This window comes from Grampus griseus, assembly GCF_964374135.1.
Source record: "Grampus griseus genome assembly, chromosome: 5".
Classification (NCBI taxonomy): Eukaryota; Metazoa; Chordata; class Mammalia; order Artiodactyla; family Delphinidae; genus Grampus; species Grampus griseus.
The window spans coordinates 142,033,147-142,054,688 of record NC_138998.1 but is presented as its reverse complement, the minus strand read 5'-3'; the positions used below and the strand labels follow the sequence as shown (position 1 = coordinate 142,054,688).

Genomic DNA, 21,542 nt, shown 5'->3' with positions numbered 1-21,542 from the left:
GCTTACTGAGCTGCTTGTGTCGCTTGGCGGGGACCTTCAGGATGACCCTCTTGATGAAGAGATGCAGGTGGTTGAGAAGGATGAAGGGGGGCGGCGCGGGGGGCCTGCCCTGGTACTCCTCGATCAGGTCGTGGCGCTGGAACTTCCAGATCTGGTCCGTGCGCTCCTGGACCTGCTGGAACGTGTAGCTGCAGGGGCAGGAAGCACTGGTTACAGGGGAGCACGGGCCACCCAAACACGGTTACGAAAACATCCGTGTCCCTGCCCGGCGTGTCTGCCGTGACGGCCCATGAAGAGCACACACATCACCCAGGGGCGCAACTCCAGATGCAGGGAAAGGCAGCTGAACGGCCAGCCCCAGAATTCTGAGCTTCCTGGGAGCCAAGGGGAGAAGGAAGAAAGGAGACCTAGAGTTTAGGTTCTACAAACCTCGTTAGAGAGTAAAACAGAGCTGCATGTGTTGGGAGAGGGACAGTGTCCTGCACTGGACTCTAAGAGGGGCTCGTCCCTTGGATCTGACAAACAGAAGGGACGGTGTCTTCAACAGCCTGCCACATTTATTCTCTGCAACGTGTGTGTCTTGTGGATGGACGTCAACTGACCCGAATCCTTGCCAGAGAGGCCCTCGGAGGGAGGGAGGGAGGCCAGGCAGGGCCACGATGCAGCCCGTGCCCGCCGGCCTTCTGACCTCTCTGTCTCTATCACAGCCCAGCACAGGTCAGGGTCTCTCACTGTTCAGAACACGTGGTAAATCAGAAAGTGGCGACCTCATCATGCTAGCTGATGAAAGGGAAGAGAAACGGTGCCCAAACCAGGAATTAAGGGATTTTCACCAGGGTCACCACGGGTCCCAGGGGCCCTCCTGCAGAGGCCGGGAGGGGCGCTGAGGGGCTGGCGATGCCCTGAGCCATGGAAGGCAAATACAGGTGATCCTGCCTCGTCCGATTTTCAGTACGTGTGACACGCACCTCCACATCTAGAGTCGGGCGGCCAGGTCGCTGCCCCGCACCCCCTCCCTCCAGGGTGGGAGGAGCCAGACGTCCACGTGCCCCAGCCCGCAGCCTCTGGGCACTCCGAGTGGCCCGTGCACTGGTCCCGCAGCAGCAGTGCCTTGACGGACTCGGCGGTGACCAGAGAGCGTGGCCGCACACGGTCCACCTGGGCTGAGCCAGGTCCCGGGTCCTGCGCTCCACCCCGCCCGCACCCCAGGGGGATGGGGGGAGGGCAAGGGGCGTGCCCCCGGCCAGGCTGGCACAGGGCGCTTACTTGAACATGGCGATGAGGAGGTTAAGCAGCAAGATGTTGGTGAAGAGAAGATAGAGGCACAGCAGGGTGACCGTCAGCCACTCGGGGAAGGCGGGCTCCCGCTGGGTCGCGTCGATCTCGGGGCATTTGGGCTTGTAGGGGTCGGTGCCATTGGGGCTGCACTGGTCCAGGTTGAAGTTCACGCCTGTGACGGGAGTGAGGGGCCAGGTGAACCAGGAAAGCCGAGTGGAAGCACAAGGGTCCTCGGGCGATGACCCCGCAGACCTGGACACCCCCACATCTGGGTGACCTCAGCTGTCAGCTCAGGCGTGAGGGCAGCCCAAAGAGGGGCAACCATCTACACCCAGGCATCCTCGCGGGCAGGAAGTGCGGCTGCCAAGGGAAGCCCGGGAGCCAGACCTGTACTCCAGGTGGGCACGTGCCCCTGTCCAGATCCAGCCATCCCACCAGGGCACTTTCTGGGCCCCAGGCGGGGGCAGCACCAGGAGGGGCTGTGTCATCATAAGACACAGGTCCCAACCCGGGAGAGCAAATTGCGGTGGGAAAGAATTCAAAGAGGAAATGAACAACCATCAAAAAGAGAAGGGAGACACAAGAAAGGAAAAACGCTGCAGAGGCAGCATTCCTATATGTGGAACGAGCGATTACAGAACGAAATATAGCCACACAACTGCAGGCAAGTAAAGGATAATATTTATCCTCTATTATAATATTTGGAATATAGTATTACAAAACATAAATATATATTCTGTTTGTGCATTTAAAAATCTCTGAGAAAATATACTAAGTTAATAGTGGTTAACTCTGGGAGGTGGGATTATGAACATTCTTCTTTATACTTAACTTGAATTTAAAATTTTTTTAGCAATCAGTATGCACTGTTCTGTAATCAAATGTATTTTTGACAGTGCTACTAATTTTCTAAGATAGAAACTCATTATAATAGCTAGAAATACCTATATTTTTTTAAAAAAGAGATCAAATCAATAAAATAACCTTCCATTTTAGTAAAGTAAACCCAGAGCAAGCAGAAGGAAGGGAATAATTAAGAGCAGAATGCAAATAAATGAAATAGAGACAAAAACAATAAAGAAAATCAACACAACCAAAATCTTTTTCTTGGAAAAGATGAACAGAATTACAACCTTTTAGCTAGACTGATGCAGAAAAAAAAAAAGACTCAAATGACTAAATCATAGCTGAAAGAGAGGACATTGCAACCAACCTTACAAAAACAGAAAAATCTATAAGGAAATACTACCAAAAAATTTATGCTAACAAATTAGATGACTTAAAAAAAATGGAAAAATTCCTAGAAAGACACAAACTACCAAAAGTGACTGAAAAAGAAGTAGAAAATATAAATAGACCTATAACAAGTAAAGATATTGAATGTGTAATTTTAAGACTTCACACAAAGAAAAGTCCAGGCCTGGATGGCTTCTCTGGTGAATTCGACCAAATATTTAAAGAATAATGAAGACCGATCCTTCATAAGCTTTTCCAAAATATAAGAGAGGAGGGACTACTTTCTAAGTGATTCTATGAGGCCAGTATTACTCTCATACCAGAACCAGACAAAAACATTACAAGAAAAGAAAACTACAGACCAACACCCTTTAAGAATATAGATGCAAAAATGCTCAACAAAATGCTAGCAAACTGAAGGCTGCAACGTATAAAAAGATTTACACACCGTGACTAAGCGAAATATATCCCAGGAATGCAAAGTCCGTTTAACATCCGAAGATCAATTAATATAAAACACCATATTAATAATATAAAGAAAATAAACCGTATGAACATTTCAATTGATGCAGGAAAAGCATCTGACAAACCGAACACCCTTCCACAATACACGCACTCAAGAAACTAGGAATGGAGGGGAACTTCGTCAATCTGATGAAGGATATTTACAAAAACCCATAGCTCACATCGCACCTAGTAGTGAAGGACTGAAAGCTTCCCCGACGATCAGGGACAGGATAAAGACATGTGTTCTTGATACGTTTCAACACTGTACCAGAGGTTCTAACCAGGATAATTAGGCAGGAAAAAGAAATAAAAGACATCCAGACTGGAAAGGAACAAGTAAAATTATCTCTATTTGCAGATGACATCATCATAGCAAATCTCCAAAAAGTGCACTTAAAAACTATTAGAACTAATAAAGAAGTTCAGCAAGGTTTCAGGATACAAGTTCAATATACAAAATATAGTCTATTTCCACACACAAGCAGTAAACAATCCAATTAATAAAACAATTCTACTTACAGCAGCATGAAAAAGAATAAAACACTTAGGAATAAATTTAACAGAAGAAGTGCAACTTACACACTGAAAAATAAAAAAAATATTATGGAAAGAAATGAAAGATTTAAATAAGTGGAAGACATCACATGTTTACAGTCAAAATCCTAGATGCTCTTTTTGGAAAAATTGATAAGATGACCCAAAAGTTCATGTGGACCCAAGGACCCAGAGGCCAAGACGATCTTGAAAAAAAGAACAAAGTTGAAAGACTCACGCTTCCTGATTTGAAAACTTACTACAAAGCTATACTAGCCAGGACTGTGGTGTTGGCACAAGGGTAGACACAGATCAACGGAATAGAACTGACAGCCTAGAGATCAACGCTTTCATTCATGGTCAGTTGATTTTTGACAAGGGTGCCCAGACAATTCAACAGGGAAAGAACGGTCTTTTCAACAAAGGGGGCTAGAACAACTGAATGCTTGCTGTAAAAGAATGACTCTCACATTGTATACAAAATTAATCTAAACAGATCAAAGGCCAAGAGTAGGTGCTAAAGCTATAAAACTTTTAGAATAATACCATAGGCATAAGTCTTCCTGACCTTGGCTAGCCCAAAAGCACACATGATCAAAGAGATTGACAAGGTGAGTTTCAACACAACTGAAAACTTTTGTGTTTCAAAGGACAACATAAAGAAAGTGAAGAGACAACCCACAGAATGGCGAATAACTTGCACATCATATATACGATAAGGGCCTGGTAACCGTATGTAAGGAACTCTTACAACTCGATGAAAAGACCAATACCCACTTGAAAAATGGGCAAAGGATAGAAACAGATATTTTTCCAAAGAAGATGGCTCAGAAATCACATGAGGAGATGCTCGACATCACTGGCCATCAGGGAAGTGCAAATCAAACCACAGTGAGAGAACTTCCCGCCCAGTAGGGTGGCTCGAATCAAAAAAGACAGATAATAACAAGTGTTGGCGAGAATGTGGAGAGATTGGAACCTCATACGTTGCTGGTGCAGCTGCTGTGGGAAACAGTCTGGCAGCTTCTCAAAAAGTGAAACACAGAATTACCATGTGACCCAGCCATTCCACTCCCAGGCATACATCCAAAAGAAATGACGTGTCCACACAAAAATTTACAGAAAACATAGTCACATTAGTCATAAGAGCCAAAAAGTAGAAACCACTCAAATGTTCACCAACCTATGGATGGATAAACAGAACGTGGCAAATCCAACCAATGGAATATTATTTGGCAACAGAAAGGAATTAAATGCTGACACAGACCACTATACGGACGCCTCTTGAAAACATTATGCTAAATAAAAGAAGCAAGACACAAAAGACTATGTATTACATGATCGACTTTATACGAAATGTCCAGAAAAGGCAAGTTCTATAGAGACAGAAAGTCGATTAGAGGTCACCTACGGTTGAGGGGAAGGGGGAAGGGGAGTGACTACTAATGGGCACTGGGTGTCTCTTTGGGGTGATGCAAATGTTCTAAAATTAGGTTCTGTAAATATACTAAAAACCACTGCAGCGAACATTTCATACCGCCGAGCCTTACGGTAATGTGAATTAAATCTCAGTGAAGCTCTTCAAGAGAACAAGCTCAGTACACAGAGCGAGTTCTCTGTGTCCAGAGAAGGAGGACTCATTTCTGACTGCAGTGGGAGGAACAGAAGGAATAGGGCAGCATTTAATGCTGGGGGGTGGGGGTCAGCTGATGCCCCAGGGCCCCACCTCCCCGAAGCTGCGAGGTACGGCTCAGGCTCCGCCAGCTGGCGCCCTCCCTGCTCAGCTGGACCCAGCGTGCACCTGTCTCTTTCGGCCACGGCCCCCGGGCCCTCCCTGTCCCACTTCTGTGAGCTTGCAGGACCCCCGCTGGGCTGGCCCCTCTTTTCCCCAGGCTGTCAGGGCCCACTGTACCGTCGATGTAGGCCGGGATCTGCCCGAAGATGGTGAGATACGAGTGGTAGACGACCCCCCGGAAGATCCACTCCGCCCGCCTCTCGTTGTGGATGAGGATGGCCTGCTTGGCCACCCCGAAGGACACGACCCACACGGCCAGCAGGAAGAGGAAAAAGAAGACATCCTTCATCTGCGGGGACAGGGAGACACCAGGCTGCAGCCCCACACCCTCACTGCCCACAGGTGGGCTCCTGTGTGCCCTGCGGCGGAGGGGGGCTCCATCGACGCCCACGGCATGGACGCCTAGAGCCAGGAGCTCCGGGGGAACAGCCCTGGGGCTGCCCCAACACCTCAAAGGTGCGCCGGGCACCCCTGAAGTGCGGGAAGGGTCCAACGTCACCATGACCCAGGAGGGGAGTGATAGGAGCTGTAACCGGGATCAGGAAGGAGCTGTGGAGATCAGGCAGGGCTGCCTGGAGGAGGCAACATACAGGCAAAGACCCGAGACGGGCGTGCCCGGGGGTGGGAGCCCGAGGGGCAAGGCCGGGACTGGGGATCTCACGGGGTGTGCCGAAGCCCTGGGGCGCCTCACTTGCAACTGGCGTCAGGGGCCCCTTGTCCCCTCACCATCCGCTTCACGATGATGATCTTGGGCCCCAGCGTCTTGCTGATGGTGAAAATATGCATCAGACGCAAGCAGAACATGATGAAGTCCAGGGAGAGGACGATGCGCCCGGGGTACAGCAGCGAGGGGACGAGCCTGGCCGGGCAGAAGCAGGGCCTCAGCCGGCCGCCCCCAGGGCCTGCCCCGGTCCAGGGAGAGGACGATGCGCCCGGGGTACAGCAGCGAGGGGACGAGCCTGGCCGGGCAGAAGCAGGGCCTCAGCCGGCCGCCCCCAGGGCCTGCCCCGGTCCAGGGAGAGGACGATGCGCCCGGGGTACAGCAGCGAGGGGACGAGCCTGGCCGGGCAGAAGCAGGGCCTCAGCCGGCCGCCCCCAGGGCCTGGCCCCGGCCTCCTGCTCACCTGCCCCAGTCCAGGGGCAACCCCGGGACCCCAAAGTACTAAAGCTGGGTGTGAGCTCAGGGGCAGCGCCTCCAGGAGGGTCTAGAAGCCCAGCCACGGGCAGAGAAGCCAGGCCGCGTGGGCGTCCCGGGAACCAGAGGCTGCGCCGGGCAGTCTCGCCTGGTGGAGAAAGCGGGTCACGGCAGGGCAGACACGCACAGCCTTGACGGGCAGTGGAGAGGTCAGAGCCCCAGGCTGGGATGCGGGCGCACGCACGCGGCAGCCACCCGCAGTGACAGAGCCCCGAGTCTCCGCCCTGGCCCCCTCACCGGCCCCGGGCGGGGGCAGGGCACCCTCGGGATAGATGCGTCCAGGGAGGAGCTGAGCCTCGCGGGGGCCCCTGGCCTGTGGCCTCCTCCAGAGCCAGCCCTGTGGGGCGGCTGAGCCCTCACCGGCAAACCAGCCCCGCCGTGAAGAGCAGGATAGCACAGACGTCCAGCTTGTTCCAGAAATCGCTGCAGTACAGGAGCGCCGTCTTCATGAGGCCGCCCTCGTCCGGGTCGTGGAAGAGCTGCGGGACAGCGGGCCCGCTGCCTTATGCCTCTCACGCCCCAGCGACCAGCAAGCCACGGCCTCCTGGGGGGGCCACGGGCAGGACACGTGGGCTCCCTCGCCCCAGCCTCAAGCGAAGGCGTCAGGGGCCAGCTCCTCTCCCACAGGGCGCGCTCCCCCACCCCTGCAGCGGCCCCCGGAGGAGGGAGAGACGGTGGAGCGACCGTGGCCCTGCTTGGCCTGCCCCGCGGGAGTCCCCACCCCAGACCCCAGCAGCTGGCTGCGCGGGGCAGGCGGCCCCACGGGAGCAACCGGGTCCCCTCCCTGGCACCGCTGGGCAGACTCCGGGAGAAGGGTCTGCCCTCTGTCCTGGGGCTGCCCGCGGTGAGGCTGGGGCCCAGGGACTGGGGGCTTCTGCTGCAGGAGGCCGTGCGGGACGAGGCGAGGCCCGCGGAGCCAGCGCGGCCCCAGGCCCGGCCGCCCGCCCTGCACCTCCTTCCTGGGGACCCTGACGGTGCCCTCGGGTCCCCCGCAGGCGGTGGCGTTGATGCCTGTGAGCTAAGCTGGCCTTATCTCGGGGCTCGTGGCTGCCAAGTGCAGAGAGCAGGGGCGCGTCTGAGCAGCGTCTCTCAGCGGGCCGGCCCCTCCCCACGCCAGCTGAGGCTCACGTTCACCGCTGCCTCCAGGTACTGGCAGGTGGGGACAGTGTGGGAACGGGGGGGCGGACGAGCCGTGAGGATCAGCCTTTCCCTCTGCCCCGGGCCTCCGAGGAGGCCTCTGAGCCCGGAAGGGGTCTTTCTTCACCAGGTCGTCTCACGGCGGGACTCAGGATGGGGCCTGGGCCACGCAGGGCCAGCTTGGCCTCCAGGGGGCTGGACACTGTGGTGGGCCACCCCTCAGCACCTGACCGACCCCCGGGAAACACCCTGCCCCCCGAGGGGAGGGGCAACAGGAGCTCTGTGTCTAGAATCCTTGGACGGACGCTGCCGTGCACCTCGACCCTCGGCCGATGTTAAGCTGTGGCCTCCTGTGCTGGCTCAGGGCGCTGGGGGTGCTTCTGGAGAATCACCAAACCCAAGAGCAGTCTCGGGACCCCACAGTTTGCAGTGCCCTTCACAGCGCGGCCGGGGTCTCACAGCCCCCCAAGTCCAGGAGGCCGCGTGGTGAGGGCACCCCGTTTGGGGTGATTAGGGAGGGTTTCAAGCAAAAAGCAGCGCCTGGGGAGGGGTGGCCAGGTGGAGGAGGGGCAAGGGCCGGTGTGGCTGCTGGACCGCAGGCCGCCCTTTCCAAGGGGCCCTGCCCGCTCTCAGCGGCCCCGTGAGTCTCGCCGGGGTCGGCACTGGGCCAAGGACCACCGGGAGAAAGTGCCCGAGCCCAGGGAGCTGCCCGGGGGCGGGAGGGTCAGTGGGTGGGGCTGGGGCTGGGCAGGGCCCACCTGCCGCAGCTCCTCGCACACCAGGGAGCAGAGCCAGAGGTAGATGAGGCACTCGCAGCCCGAGGGCCTGGGCTGGAAGTCCACCATGAGCACGTAGGCGAAGAGGCAGAGGAAGGCGAAGTACGACAGGATGTTCAGGTGGAAGACGACCACGGGCGCGCTGAAGAAGGCGCGGATGCGGGCCAGGCCCCCCTCGGCCTGCAGCCGCCTGTCCCTGGGGCAGACACGGGGCGGGGCGCGGCCGTGAGGCGCCTGACGGCGACACAGGCCACAGCGCAGAGAAGGGAGGCCCGGGACCCGCGTGCGGCTGCTGCCCCTGCACGCGTGGCTTCAGCGGGGGCTCAGCCAGACGGCCCCACGAGGGGTCCCCAGAGGGCCCTCGGGTTCCTTTCGGGCTGTAACAAAATACTCAGGCCACGGTGGCGGTGCGGGCAGGGCGGCGCTCGGCCCCCTGCGGGTACTGGGGGACAGCAGGTCTCGGCCCGGGGGGGCCCTCCCCCAAGCGTGGTTCCCCTCCGTCCTGGGGTCAGTGGCAGCGGTGAGGACCCCCGAGAGAGGGTGCTTGGGATGGAAGGTCCGGACCCCCGGGCCCCCAGCCCCGGCCCCCACCCGCAGCCAGGCCGGCACCTGAAGGAGATGAGGCCCGTGTAGAGCAGCGGGAAGGCCAGCATGCACAGGGCCAGCTGCCAGAGCCCGTTGTCCACGCAGAGCTGACCCCACCACACCTTGGTCAGGAAGGCCTGCGGACACGGGCGCCGGTGTCAGCGTGATGGGCGGCCCCCACCCCGACCCCGTGCTCCCTGAGGCCGAGGAAGAGGCTCCCTGTGGGCAGGGCGGGGCCAGCTCTCCCAGACAGAAGGGGCGGAGAGCAGGGCTCAAGCCCAGCATTTCCGTCCCCCCGTCTCCCACCAGCTGGCGCTTCTGAGCTCTCTCCGGGGGTGGGGGTGTGGACAGGACCCCCTCCCCGCCACGTCCCTGGGATCCAGCATGGACGGCACACGACAGTGCTGTGGACGTGGTGGCAGCAGGAGGCTGTGCTCCAAGGAAGCACCAGGGCTCCGAGGGACACCCACTGTGTGCCGCGCACGCCACGTCACCAAGGAAACGCCAGAGCGCCCTGCCCTCGGTGCTCCGGGAGGATGCCCCGCCCCCCACGTGCCCCTCGCGAGGCCCCAGGCAGAGGGGGTGGGCGTCCGAGTCCTGTCCCTGGGACCTCCTGGGGGCCTGCTGGGGGCTCCCACATAGGGCCCTCCTGTGCCGTCTGTGTGAGCGGGAGGCCGCGTCTGCCCCTGCAGCAGCGCGGCAGGTGTTTCTGGAAGGTCACCTGGATGCCCCCGTGAGACACGAACTTCATGTCCTTGGCCTCCAGGGCCAGCTGCAGGCAGGTGGTCTTGCCCCAGGCCTCCGACACGCGGACCAGCAGCTTCTGAGCTCTCTCCTCATCTTTGCGGTAGCACTCGGTGAAGACCCCTGGATGGGAGGAAGCCCGCGTCACAGCAGCCGTGTCCCCAGCAGTGACAGCCGAGGACAGTGTCGGAGCAGGGCCTCTCCAGGTGACACAGCCTGAACACGGATGGCGCTGAGACTCGGGGCGAGGACCCCAGGGGGACCCATGAGGAGCTGAGCCCAGGCCCGAGGCCGCGGCCCCAGGAACTCACCGATGGCTCTCTGCTCAAACTCGTCAGCCAGCAGCAGCATCTCCTCCAAGCTGTCCGTGTCCTCCTCCTTGGACAGCTCCTTCAGGATCTTGCTGCAGGCCAAGGCCGCAGCGATGCAGTCCTGGCTCTGGGCACCAGGGGAAGCCACCGTGAGGACCTGCATGGCCCAGCCCCGGGAGCCCCCGACACACCGCCCAGGGCGATGAGAGCAGAGGCCCCGAGACAGCACAGGCTGTGGAGCAAGTACTGTGGCTCCTTCCATATAAACCACTGGGCTCACCCACATCACAGGTAAGCCCTGCTGATGGCCAGTTTCCTGCACGGGCCGGTAGAGTGGTCTGCTTACCAGGCAGCCCACTTGCCTCCCCAGAACGTGGACTGGACACTGGTGCTAGCACAGCCCTGCCAGTACGAGGTCCGGCTAACCTCATGCATGGAGCACCTGAGGGGGAGAGGCGGGGACCAGGCCCTCGCACGTCCCCGTCCAAAGCCGGGGTGCCCTGCCTCGGGGGCACTGCCAGTCCCAGGCACCAGAGTGGGGGCCCGGAAGATCTCATGGAGGGTCTCAAAGCTCAGCCCGGAGGCGCTGGGTCTGAGGGCAGTGCCAGCCCGGGCGAGGGGTTGGTGTCAGAGCCTGGAAACCCGGGTTTGGCTTTTCTGTCCCCTGAGCCCCAAGGGGGTCTCTCGGGGGTCCTCACTGCTGCCATTGATCCCAGGAGGACTGTGAGGCCACAGTCGGGCCCAGCTCTGTCGCCGACCCCTCCCCCAAGCACCTTGCGCGAGGGCAAACCTCCCAGAACTATGGACAAGCGGGGAGCCACCAGAGCCTTTGCTGGGACCCTGGGGGGAGCGGGCTCTCGAGAGCAGCCTGGAAATGCCAGCACCTAAAAGCGGGGCCTCTCTGAGAAAAAATGACAGAACTTTACTTTCCCGTTACAAGGAGAGTCAGCTCGAACTAAAGGAAAGCCACACAGGAAGACTTGGGCCTGCGGTGCCCTGTTTCTCAGGGAGCTCCCCGGCAAGTCCCCCGCAGCGGGTGACGAGGCCGCACACAGGCCCAGGGACTAGGACCCCGGCAGGCCAGCCAGCAGGCGTTCCCAGACAGCCTGCCAACAGCTCAGGGCAATGGCACCTGGGAAGCGCCCCTCTCAGTAACAGATTGTGTCTGAGACCCCCAACCATCAATGGAAAGAGAGGCCGCCCCTCCGGGGATGGAATTTGCCTGCAGAGCCTACAGACCGGGGGGGCAGGGTGGGGGGCCCAGCACGTGCGCTGACCACCAGAACGTGTGGGTCACAGCGGGCGGCCTGCTTGGTGTGTGTGCCAGGTGGGCCTTGGCCCAGACAGACCACAGGGGGAGACTACGTGGCACTCCTTTTTAAAAATTCTCTTCTTGCCTAGGGCCTAGGGCCAAGCTCTCTGTCCTCCAACCCTGGACACCCTGAGCTCCTTCTGCTGTTGTGGACACCCACTGCCCTCCCTGCATGGCCCTGTGCTGCGGACCAACCCCTTGCGGTTGGCTCTCTGGCCAGGAGCCCCAGCTAGAGCCCTGTCCCTGGTCCCCCCATAGCCATGCGTGCCAGGAAGCGGGTCTGGGTACCTGAGCCCAGATGATTTCTGCCAGCTCCCGGCGGTTCTGGATGATGGCCCAAATGAGCAGATCACGGACAGGGTCCACGGTGAAGGCCACGTGGCCTGAGGAACGCTTGTACAGGGACCGGAGACTCACTCCCTGCACCTGGGGAGCAGCGGACAGTTAGAGCCTCACCTAGGGCCCCACGAGCATCAGAACCCCGGGGCCTATGGAGGGTCCCGAGCTCAGCCCCACCGTCCCTGGGGGATGAGCCCTGCAAGCTGCATTTCCAGCAACACCCAAATCTTTCTCATGCACACCGGGGTTTTTAAAGCACCCCTCTGGAGACGTGAAGACACGCCCCAATAGTGCAATACCCAGTTACCTCCCACACCAGTATCTGTAGACCTTTGTGGCTAGCCAGGCACCCCAACATTTCCTACTCTTATCTATTGGCATCAAAGCCTTCTTCTATGAAGTAAAATTCTAACACGGTCTGTTAATAGATTCATGCTGTGAGCTCCTCAAGGGAACCTACACCATGTCTCCTGCAGAGAAGGTCAGCAAGAAACACCAGACAGACAAAGCCATGTGTGAGTGGGAAGGCCCTGACCCCAGACACACTCAGCCTACAGTGATATGAGAACCCAGGCTTCCTGGCCCATCAGTAAATAAACACATCCGCAGACAGTCTGGAAACAATTCCCAGAAGCAAACAACACACTTCCCACATCACACACAAAATTGCACTTTCCTTAAGTGATTTTAGAAATCGCCTGAAGACTCATCTTTATAAAAAAAGAAAAACTAGTTCATCTTCTTAAATTACAGACATGGTCTGTGTGAGCTTCCACTTGAGCACATTCCAACTGGACATCTTAAACACAGTGGAATCAAGAAAAGCAGAACTGTAAATATATAAAACCAAGCCACAGCCACATCATTCTCAGGGGTCAGGAAGAGCTCACACAGGACAATGGACAGATTTGCAAACCTGAAGGAAGTGGATAATTTTCTAGCAGGAAAAAACCAAAATCAAATATGATCTTAGAACAGACAGAAAACCTAAACATCAGGACCATCAGGAAAGAAAATGAGAAAGTTATCAGTTACTACCCAAAAAGGCACCGAGCCCTGATGGACTCCTAGGGGAGTCTGCCAAGCTTGTAAGAAGCAGTGGACTCCGGCCACATAAACTGTTCCAGGGCAGAGAAAGAAGAAAGGCTTCCCAATGTTTTTACAGAGCTAACATAAAATTGATACCAGAACCTGACAAATACACCCCCCCCGAAATAAAACTACAATTAAAGACTTAAACATTCTGCTGCAAAACCCTGAAAATATTGGGAATCCAACACCATATTGAATACATGTTACCCTGCAGTCGAGTTGAGATTCAAAACAGGAATCAAAAAATAAGAACGACCTATAATTCACCAAATTCATAGGTCAAAGAAGAGCAGTTCAACTCCTCGAAAGGCATCTGACAAAGATCGGCACTGAGGCTTCGTTTGTAAAAACTTAATAAGTCGGAAGAAGAGGCTCCCTCACATAAATACAAACACCAGCGTCGTACTTCGTGTCGAGAGGCTGTGGGATTCCCATCAAATAAGGATGCAGACGAGAAAAGCCCCTGTCCTATTGTTGCAACACACATGCGTCTCACAGAGATACACGTGGGACATGCTGACCTGGCTACACAGACACCGATTACACCTGTGAGCAGGGCTCGGGGTACAGGGCACAGGCGAGAGCATTCTCCCCACATAACTTTTGGTACCATTGGAGGTCTTCAGAAAGGGAGAGTTATGGACGGAACTGCGTCCCCCAAATTTCATATGTTGAAGCCCCATCCCCTAATGTGACTGTAATTTGGAGATGGGCTTTCAAGCATGTGATCAAGGTTAAATGAGGTCATGAGAGTGGGGTGCTCATCCAACAGGACCAGTGTTCCTTGGAGAAGAGGCAACGATACCAGACACACTGAGGACAGGCCGTGTGAGGACAGGGTAAGAAGATGGTTGGTCCCCTGCAGGTCAGGAGAGACCTCACCGGAAGCCCACTGCCGACACATTGACCTTGACTCCAGGCTCCAGGGCAAGGAGAAAAAGACGCCTGCTGTGTAAGCCACCCCACCTGTGTTACGGCAGCCCAAGCTGACTTTCCCAGTGAAAATAAAGCCCGTGTTTCAAAGGTCCGAGGACACAGCGGTGCGCATGGCACACGGCCAGCACTCACACTGAGCTTGATGTTGGGCACCGCGAGCAGGAGGCGCGGGCGGTCGCTGGAGCGGGGCCGGGGGTACAGCGGCTGCGTGGAGTCCCCCAGGAGCTCCCGCAGCACCTGGGCCACGTGGTGCATCTGCACACGGGGCGCCGGGCGCTCGGGCTCCTCGGCCAGCGCCTTTTGCAGCTTGTAGTGGAACAGGCAGGTGGGCTCCAGGTTCTCGTACAGGTAGAGCAGCGTGTCCCACGTGACGAACTCCTTCAGCCGCACCCCGTTCTCCAGGAAGAGCTTTACGAACTCGGGCTTGTTGGCGATGAGGGCGGCCGTCATCATGGGGTACAGCTCTGAGGGCTGAGAGCGGGCCGTGGGGGGCCGTGCATGTGGTCATCGCCCCACATAACCCTTATCTCGGTGCCCCCGAGACGGGGATGCCAGGAGACGTGCCAGCCGCCCTCACTGAGGGCAGAGCTGGGGTCTGGACGAGGCCACCTCAGGGCCTGCCCTTGTTCCGAGGCCCAGCAAGCCCCTCCCCCCACAGCCTCACCTTCCACTGACGCTCGTCCGTGAAGATCTCACTCCGGGCGATGTCCACGCGGTTCCACGCCACTGCTAACTTCAGCTGGTGGTCCCAGTTCTCGTGGCCAAAGTGGTCGTGGCTCCGAGAGGCTGCAGGTTAAAGCACATGTGCATCAGGGGCTCTGATCTGGGCCTCCAAGCCACGTCCCATCTGTCAAAGTCAGAGAGGGAGGGGTGTGTCACCAACCCGTCTCCATCATTTTAATTGAACAGATAAGGTCACAAAATCACCGCCATCCCCCACCCTTCCCCTGCACGCACCCTTATAAAATCCCTTTTCCTTTCAGTGGTAGAATCAGAGAATCTCTGGGTTTCTGTCACCACTCCCACTCACCCCAGCCCTCCACTCTGTCCCCAGCTCCTGGTCAAGCCCCCACCCTAAGTTTAAACTAGACACGGGTCTCTGAAAGGCAGGCATTTCAGATTCACACTCAAAAGTTGGACCACAAAGACCATCACGTTTCCTTCCCTTGCCCTGTTTGCAAAACCACCACCTCACCCAGGTTCTCAGTGCAAGTATTTTGCCCAACTAGTTTCTGCTCTTGCTGGGTTAACATTTTAAAACATGGGTTGTTATTTGGGGAAAAAGGAAAAAGAACTTGGACCCTTACCTCACATCACACAGAAAAAGTAACCTGAGGCAGAAAATAAACCTAATATAAAAGCTGTGGCTGCAGAGTTTCCACAGTGAAACAGACGAAAATGTGCAGCTGGGGGAAAGGAGAAGATTTCCTGGGATGCAAAGAACGTGAATCATAAAGAGAACAATCAGTAAACTAAAATGTGTTAAAATACAAGCCTTCTGCTCTCCAAAGACACCTCGAAGGATGTATAAAAGCAGACCACGAGGGGCTTCCCTGGTGGCGCAGTGGTTAAGAATCCGCCTGCCAATGCAGGGGACACGGGTTCGAGCCCTGGTCCGGGAAGATCCCACACGTCGCAGTGCAACTAAGCCCGTGCGCCACAACTACTGAGCCTGTGCTCTAGAGCCTGAGAGCCACAACTACCGAGCCCGCATGCCGCAACTACTGAAGCCCACGTACCTAGAGCCCATGCTCCACCACAAGAGAAGCCACCACAATGAGAAGCCCGTGCACTGCAAGAAAGAGTAGTCTCCGCTTGCCGCAACTAGAGAAAGCCCGCACGCAGCAACAAAGACCCAATGCAGCCAAAAATAATAAAATAAATAAATTTATTGAAAAAAAAAAAAAGCAGGGCTTCCCTGGTGGCGCAGTGGTTGAGAATCCGCCTGCCGATGCAGAGGACACGGGTTCATGCCCCGGTCTGGGAAGATCCCACATGCTGCAGAGCGGCTGGGCCTGTGAGCCATGGCCTCTGAGCCTGTGTGTCCGGAGCCTGTGCTCCGCAACGGGAGAGGCCACAAGAGTGAGAGGCCCGCGTACCGCAAAAAAAAAAAAAAAAAAAAAAATCAGACGATGAACCAAGAGAAAATATACCCAACACATAGATCCGACACAGGATTTGTATGAGAATATGTCAAGAACTCATACACCTCAAAAATAAGAAGACAAATAAACACAGACACAAGATCTGACAGACATTTCCCCAAGATGAAATACAGATGGCCAGGAAGCCCAGGGAGACGCAAATCCAAACCACACCGAGATCTCCCTTCACGGCCACCAGGAGGGCTGTAGCTTCAAAGACTGACAGTACCAAGTGCTGGCAAGGGTGCAGAGGAGCCCAGCCCCGCATCCATGGCGTGTGGACGGAGGCACAGAGAAGCGAAAGCTATCCTCTGCTACGACAGCCCCTGCTCTGCCGTCAGCGCTGGCCTGGGGCTGGTGTCCCGCCAGGGTGAGGGGCTGCTCAGCGCAGAGCAAAGGCTTCTGGGCACCAGGGATGTCTCAGCCATGGCAACACCGGCGGGAAGGGCAGGGTGGCACTGGCTTCCCTCCCCCACAAGAAGTGGGAGAAGAGGGAAGAGTGAAGTGTGGGCCTGGGGAGGACGGGCTGGAGGGCAGAGGTCAGACTACGGAGCAGAAGTCGGTCGAGAGCTCTGTTGGTCCTGAGGACCCCTGTGTTTGGACTCTGCCCTGCGCTGGGGGCAGAGGCGTTAACCATGAGACAGACGGTGGGGAGACAGGAGCAGTCTTCCAAGGCTCTTTCTTTCTATGCTAGAATTTTATGAGAAACTGATGACCACTAAGGGGTAGATCAGTGCAGGCGGCACTCAGATTTCAGGGGAGGAGGTAAGCTGAGAAAGGAGCCCGTTCCCCAACACTGGTGGTGGGCGCCCACCTGCCCAGGGGGAGCATGAGGTAGGCCTGGTGAGGTCCACCACCAGCTGCCCTCTGACCAGCGCATCTGCCCACGGGTGGCATCTCTGGCTCCTCTAGGCCAGGACTCAGGGTCCCGAACCCTCAGCCGGCTCCTCCCCCTTGTCCCCACTTTGCCTGCCCCTCACCCTTCAACAAGGCCTGCAGGATGGCCACATCCACGTCCTGCTGGCCATCCTTGCCTTCCCGGAACACGGTGAGCAGCTGCCGCCTCCGGACGATGTCTTGGATCTGCAAAAGACGGTCCCCACGTGAGGTGCCTCCCGCCTCCCCAAAGGCACCCTCAGAACCAAGGCCCTGGACACGGAGCCAGAGCCCCAGGCAGGAGTCCTAACTGCTTGTGTAGCCAGGGCCCCCCGCCCCCCCGCACCCCAGACGGTGAAGATGAAAGATGCATGAGGACCAAACACACGGTGTTTGCGAGTGGCCTGTGGGGTGGAAAACACAGCCCACGTGTAAAGCATCTTCACCTCACTGATCGGTCACTGATCAACACTCAGCATCACTTAACTGAAGACTTCTCCCCGGGTCCTCCTGCCTGGGGGAGGACCTACCCACCTACCTGTCCGTCCTTCCATCCATCCACTCGTCTATCCAATCATCTACCTACCTACCTAGCTATCCATCAGTCTGTGTGTGTACGCATGTACGTATGTAGGTATGTGTGTGTCTGTATCTATGTACCTACTGTTCACCCTACCCACTTGTCTACCTACTTACCTACCCTACCTACCTACCTACCCTTCTATATATCTACCTACCCACCCCATGTATCTATTTAGCTAGTCGCCCCATCTACCTATGTATTTATCTAACTACTTCTCTATACACCTAGCTAGCTACCCACCCTTCCAATCTATCTATCTATCTTTCTATTATGTATCTATTTTATCTATCTATCTACCTATCATCTATTGCCTATCACCCGTCTAGCTAGCTATCACCTATCGTACCTATCATCTCTCAGCTGCCGTGTCTGCCACCAGTAGCTGCCCTGCCTTGAACCCTTCACCCTGAGACGGGGGGGAGCCATCCACTAGCTCCCCACACCCCCACAGCTTCAGGCTCCTCCCCCAGCTCCCGGCCGCCCCACCCGCCTTCCCACCTCCTTCCGCAGCCTGGCCATGCAGCTCCCGCCTCTGTACAGACCTCTCCCACCTAGAGGGCCCCTTGCACAGCCCACCTCCACCTCTAAGACCCCAACCTCCCTAACCCCTCGGGGTCCAGCTTTCATGTCAGCTCCAAAATACCCCGGTCTCTCTTCCCAACCCCAATTCCATCTTCCAGCTGAAATCGCTCCGGGATTTAACCCTTGCTTTGATTCACAGGATGAAGCAGCTACCGTCAGCGTGTATGTGCTGACAACCACTTAGCACTGTCCCAGGTGACCTTGCTCCATCCTCTGCGTTTAAGTACCAGTTACCCCTATTTTGCAAATAAGAAAACGGGATTGCTGAGAGAGGGCCAGCAACTCCTCCGACCCCAGGTATGTGGTGCTGGCCGCGGGCTGGCAATGAGACCCCCATGGCAGATGTCCACACCCGCCAAGGGCCACACCCAAGTACCTGCCACGGGGCAGACCAGCCCTGAGGTTTGTGGAGTGAATCAGCGATCACGGCTCTGGGGGTCCTCTCCCCACTGAACGAGAACAACCACTGAGGGCAAGCCCCTGGCTTGAGACTGGTGTGTATGAAACACCACTTTAAGGCCTCTACTTGGCAAGGGATTGAAAACACAGGCCCCTTTAAACCTAGGCAGGTTAGATCCGCTTCTGAGAACTGCCTGAATAATTTACAGACTAACTGAGGAAAGGCCACAGAGCCGGCCAGCCAATCCCCACCATGGCCATTGGCAGCCGAGCTGACGCCAACAGCGAAAACAATCTCACAGAACATTGGCTTCTAAGGAGGTCCTCTGAGGCCACAATAAGACAGACAAGAGCAGGGTCACTGTGCCGCCCACAAAAACCGCCTGGCTCCCCTCGGAGCAGGCCCGCTGCCCTCCCCCTCCCCAGCCCCCATCCGGGGTCCCAGCCCTCCCCATGGTCTTTGGCTGCTGGGCACAGACCGTCCACATGGCCTGAAATTGGACGCGGTGGGGGCTAAGCTGCTCCACAGACGTGCCCTGAAAGGCACGTGTCAGGCACTTAAAACTGAATTTCCATGAGTTTTTACAGCCTGGCTTTAGCATCCACGGAGCTGGATGAAAGTCACAGACCCTGACTGCTTTGTCAGCCCCAACTTGTTGGGGAAACCGAGGGTCAGAGAGGCACTGACTGCCCCCATCCCACAAAGGATCCTGCCAGGAAACAGAGGTCAGGTGACCTCGGGGCGGGTGAGCCCCTGCCCCCGGGGCCCAGAGTGCGGCCGAACAGCAGGACCACAGGGGCCACAGGTGCGGCGGTTCTCCACCGGCCAAGGGCTTCGTGGGTGATCAGGGCTCAGCCAGCGCTCTCCTTCACACCTACCCCCCTTGGAGGCTGGGGGCCATGGGTTAGTGTCCCTCTGAAGAGCTCACCAGGGCCCCTGAAATCTGGACTGGGGAGATGGCCAATTCTGAGGTCCATTCCAAGTGCCCCAGATCACCCAACTGAGCCAAACAGCCTTGGAGGATGTGAGAGAGAAATTCCTTCTTTTCAGGACCTGGAGAGACTTCCGTAGGCACATTCCTGCGCTATTTCTCCCCCCGGTCCACCGAGGACCCCGTCTATAAGGGATGCTAGCAAAGTCTACACCCATCTGTAACCAGTGTTATCTCCCACTGTAGCTATGAAAGAGCAAATACCAATGCACTTTAAAGCAGAAATACTGAAATGCAGGGCAATTATGGTCCTGGGCTGTAACAGCCATGGTCTCCCTGGGTCAGGAGAAAGGACCAAACCAGAGCTCTTGGGGGTGGTAGCACCCACGAAGCTCACGGCTCAGGAGCTGAGGGGATGGGCAGAAAGCGAGGCCCCAGAGCCCCCAGCCCAGCCCACAACCAGAGCAGCCCACTTTTATCCAGTTCATATGATGATGTTCCAGAAAACCTTTGGAATCCGGTGGGCTAGTTAGAAAATGCCACACTTAAAAAAAACCAAAGAAAGAAAGAAAGAAAAAAGACAATGAAGAGACCAAGCTAATGGTTCAGACTCCGGCACAGCAAAAGGCCACTAGCAGATGAACATGACATCCGAACTGCCTGAGTTTGGTCAACAGGGATGAACCAGAGTTCACTTCTAGGTTCTGATAAACGCACCGGGCTTATGTCGGATGTTGACAGCAGTAGAGTTGGGTGAAGGGCGGACAGAAACCCTCCACTACCTGTGCTGCTTTTCCACAAATCTAAAATTATTACAAAACAAAGACAGAGAGAGGACAGGCCGGCACGTGACGTAAAGCTGAGGCCGCCCTTCCGACGGTCTCTCTCTGCACTTGTCACCGCAGGGTCATGTCCCCAACTCCCTGTGCTTCCACTCAGTACCTCCTGCCCACAGGGCAGAAAGGATGCCCGTTTTGGGCGTAACTAGCTCCCTCCCAGGTCTCAAGTCTCCAAACCCCCTGGAGATGGGGGGGGTCCCCCAGAACACTGGTCCCAGGATGGGCCCAGCCTCCGATGCCTCTATCTAAGGGTGCACGTGAAGCAGCCCCCAGATCACCACATGGCTCCCGGAACCACGCATGGGCCCCCATCTGGCACGTCTGCCCGCCTTGCCGACCCCAGAAGGTCTCCATTAATCTCCCCAGTGGCGTTGAGGTCACCAGGCCTGGAGGCTGGGCCAGACCCTGCCACCCACTGCTGTCCCTGGCAGTGCCCCTCTACCGGAATCAGGGCTCCCCACCCCTCTGCCTCCCCCGGGGCCTCAGCGCCAGCCTCCTGCCCTCCCAGGGCAGCAGGGTCCTCATGCCCTGCGGTACCGGCCCAGGCCCGGAGTTCTGCAGGCTAGAGGCTGAGCACGTCCTCCCTTGAGGACAGCCTGCTGCCTCAGCTGAGGGCTTCCCACCTGCCCTGGGCCCACTGCCTTCCGGGCTCACAGCCCCCCACCTTCTGCAGATCACTCCCGTGCCCGCCCCAGGCCCGCTGGGGTCTCCGTGTCTGGTTTTGGCGTGCCCTGGTCCCGCTTACCAGGCTGACAGCGTCTAACCTACCGGCTGCAGGTCCACGCCTGGTGACTGATGCGCCCGTGTGCCTCACCTTTTTGGTCCACTCCACAATCCTGCTTTCGGTGAAGGTCTCGAACATCTCCTGGAAGAACAGGCCCAGCTTCTGCTGAATCAGGGAGATGGTGATCTCGGAGATGGGCAGGCTGGCCACCTGGGCAATGACGTCAGCCACTCGTCCCGAACCCTCCACGATCACGCATGGGGTGCCGTTGGTGATGGCATTGTAGATGGTCTGCAACAACAGGGGCTGACCGTGAGCCCGGGACCTGACTCCACACCCGCACGGACACCTTCTAATACAGAGATGCTCAAACAGAGTTGATGTCTGGCTACTGCAAGTTTACAGAAGGCATTTGCTTGGTAGCATCCCACTGCTGGGAGGGGAAAGTGGCTAATCCTGATGTACGTGGGATACACACCCGATACGCCACCTCCTTCAGGCCTGTCACTCAACACCACTGTCACGAAAGGTTTGTATATTTCCACCCTTTGATGTGTGGACGGAAGCACCATCTCCAGAAGGAGGGGGCACTGCCAGAGTTCCGCCCCCTCGTTAACCAGGACATCGAGGGAGACCCCCGGAGACCCAGGGTGAGCAACCTGAGGAAGGGGTTCTACCCCAGCAGG

The 21,542-nt window shown here is 56.8% G+C and overlaps 1 protein-coding gene across 2 annotated transcripts in view; it reads right to left on the bottom strand.

The window, feature by feature from the left end:
* Positions 1–21,542, bottom strand: part of TRPM2 (transient receptor potential cation channel subfamily M member 2) — a gene marked incomplete at its 5' end in the record, with an annotated part of 42,695 nt that overhangs the window by 10,840 nt on the left and 10,313 nt on the right. For both annotated transcript variants that reach the window (XM_082654354.1, XM_082654355.1), the window contains 14 exons: positions 7–188; positions 1,267–1,450; positions 5,468–5,639; positions 6,077–6,209; positions 6,906–7,024; positions 8,441–8,654; positions 9,068–9,180; positions 9,765–9,910; positions 10,099–10,225; positions 11,699–11,836; positions 13,910–14,248; positions 14,442–14,563; positions 16,902–17,004; positions 20,947–21,147. In XM_082654354.1, the coding sequence (XP_082510480.1) occupies positions 7–188; positions 1,267–1,450; positions 5,468–5,639; positions 6,077–6,209; positions 6,906–7,024; positions 8,441–8,654; positions 9,068–9,180; positions 9,765–9,910; positions 10,099–10,225; positions 11,699–11,836; positions 13,910–14,248; positions 14,442–14,563; positions 16,902–17,004; positions 20,947–21,147 (2,293 nt within the window). The remainder of the gene's footprint in view (positions 1–6; positions 189–1,266; positions 1,451–5,467; positions 5,640–6,076; positions 6,210–6,905; positions 7,025–8,440; positions 8,655–9,067; positions 9,181–9,764; positions 9,911–10,098; positions 10,226–11,698; positions 11,837–13,909; positions 14,249–14,441; positions 14,564–16,901; positions 17,005–20,946; positions 21,148–21,542) is intronic.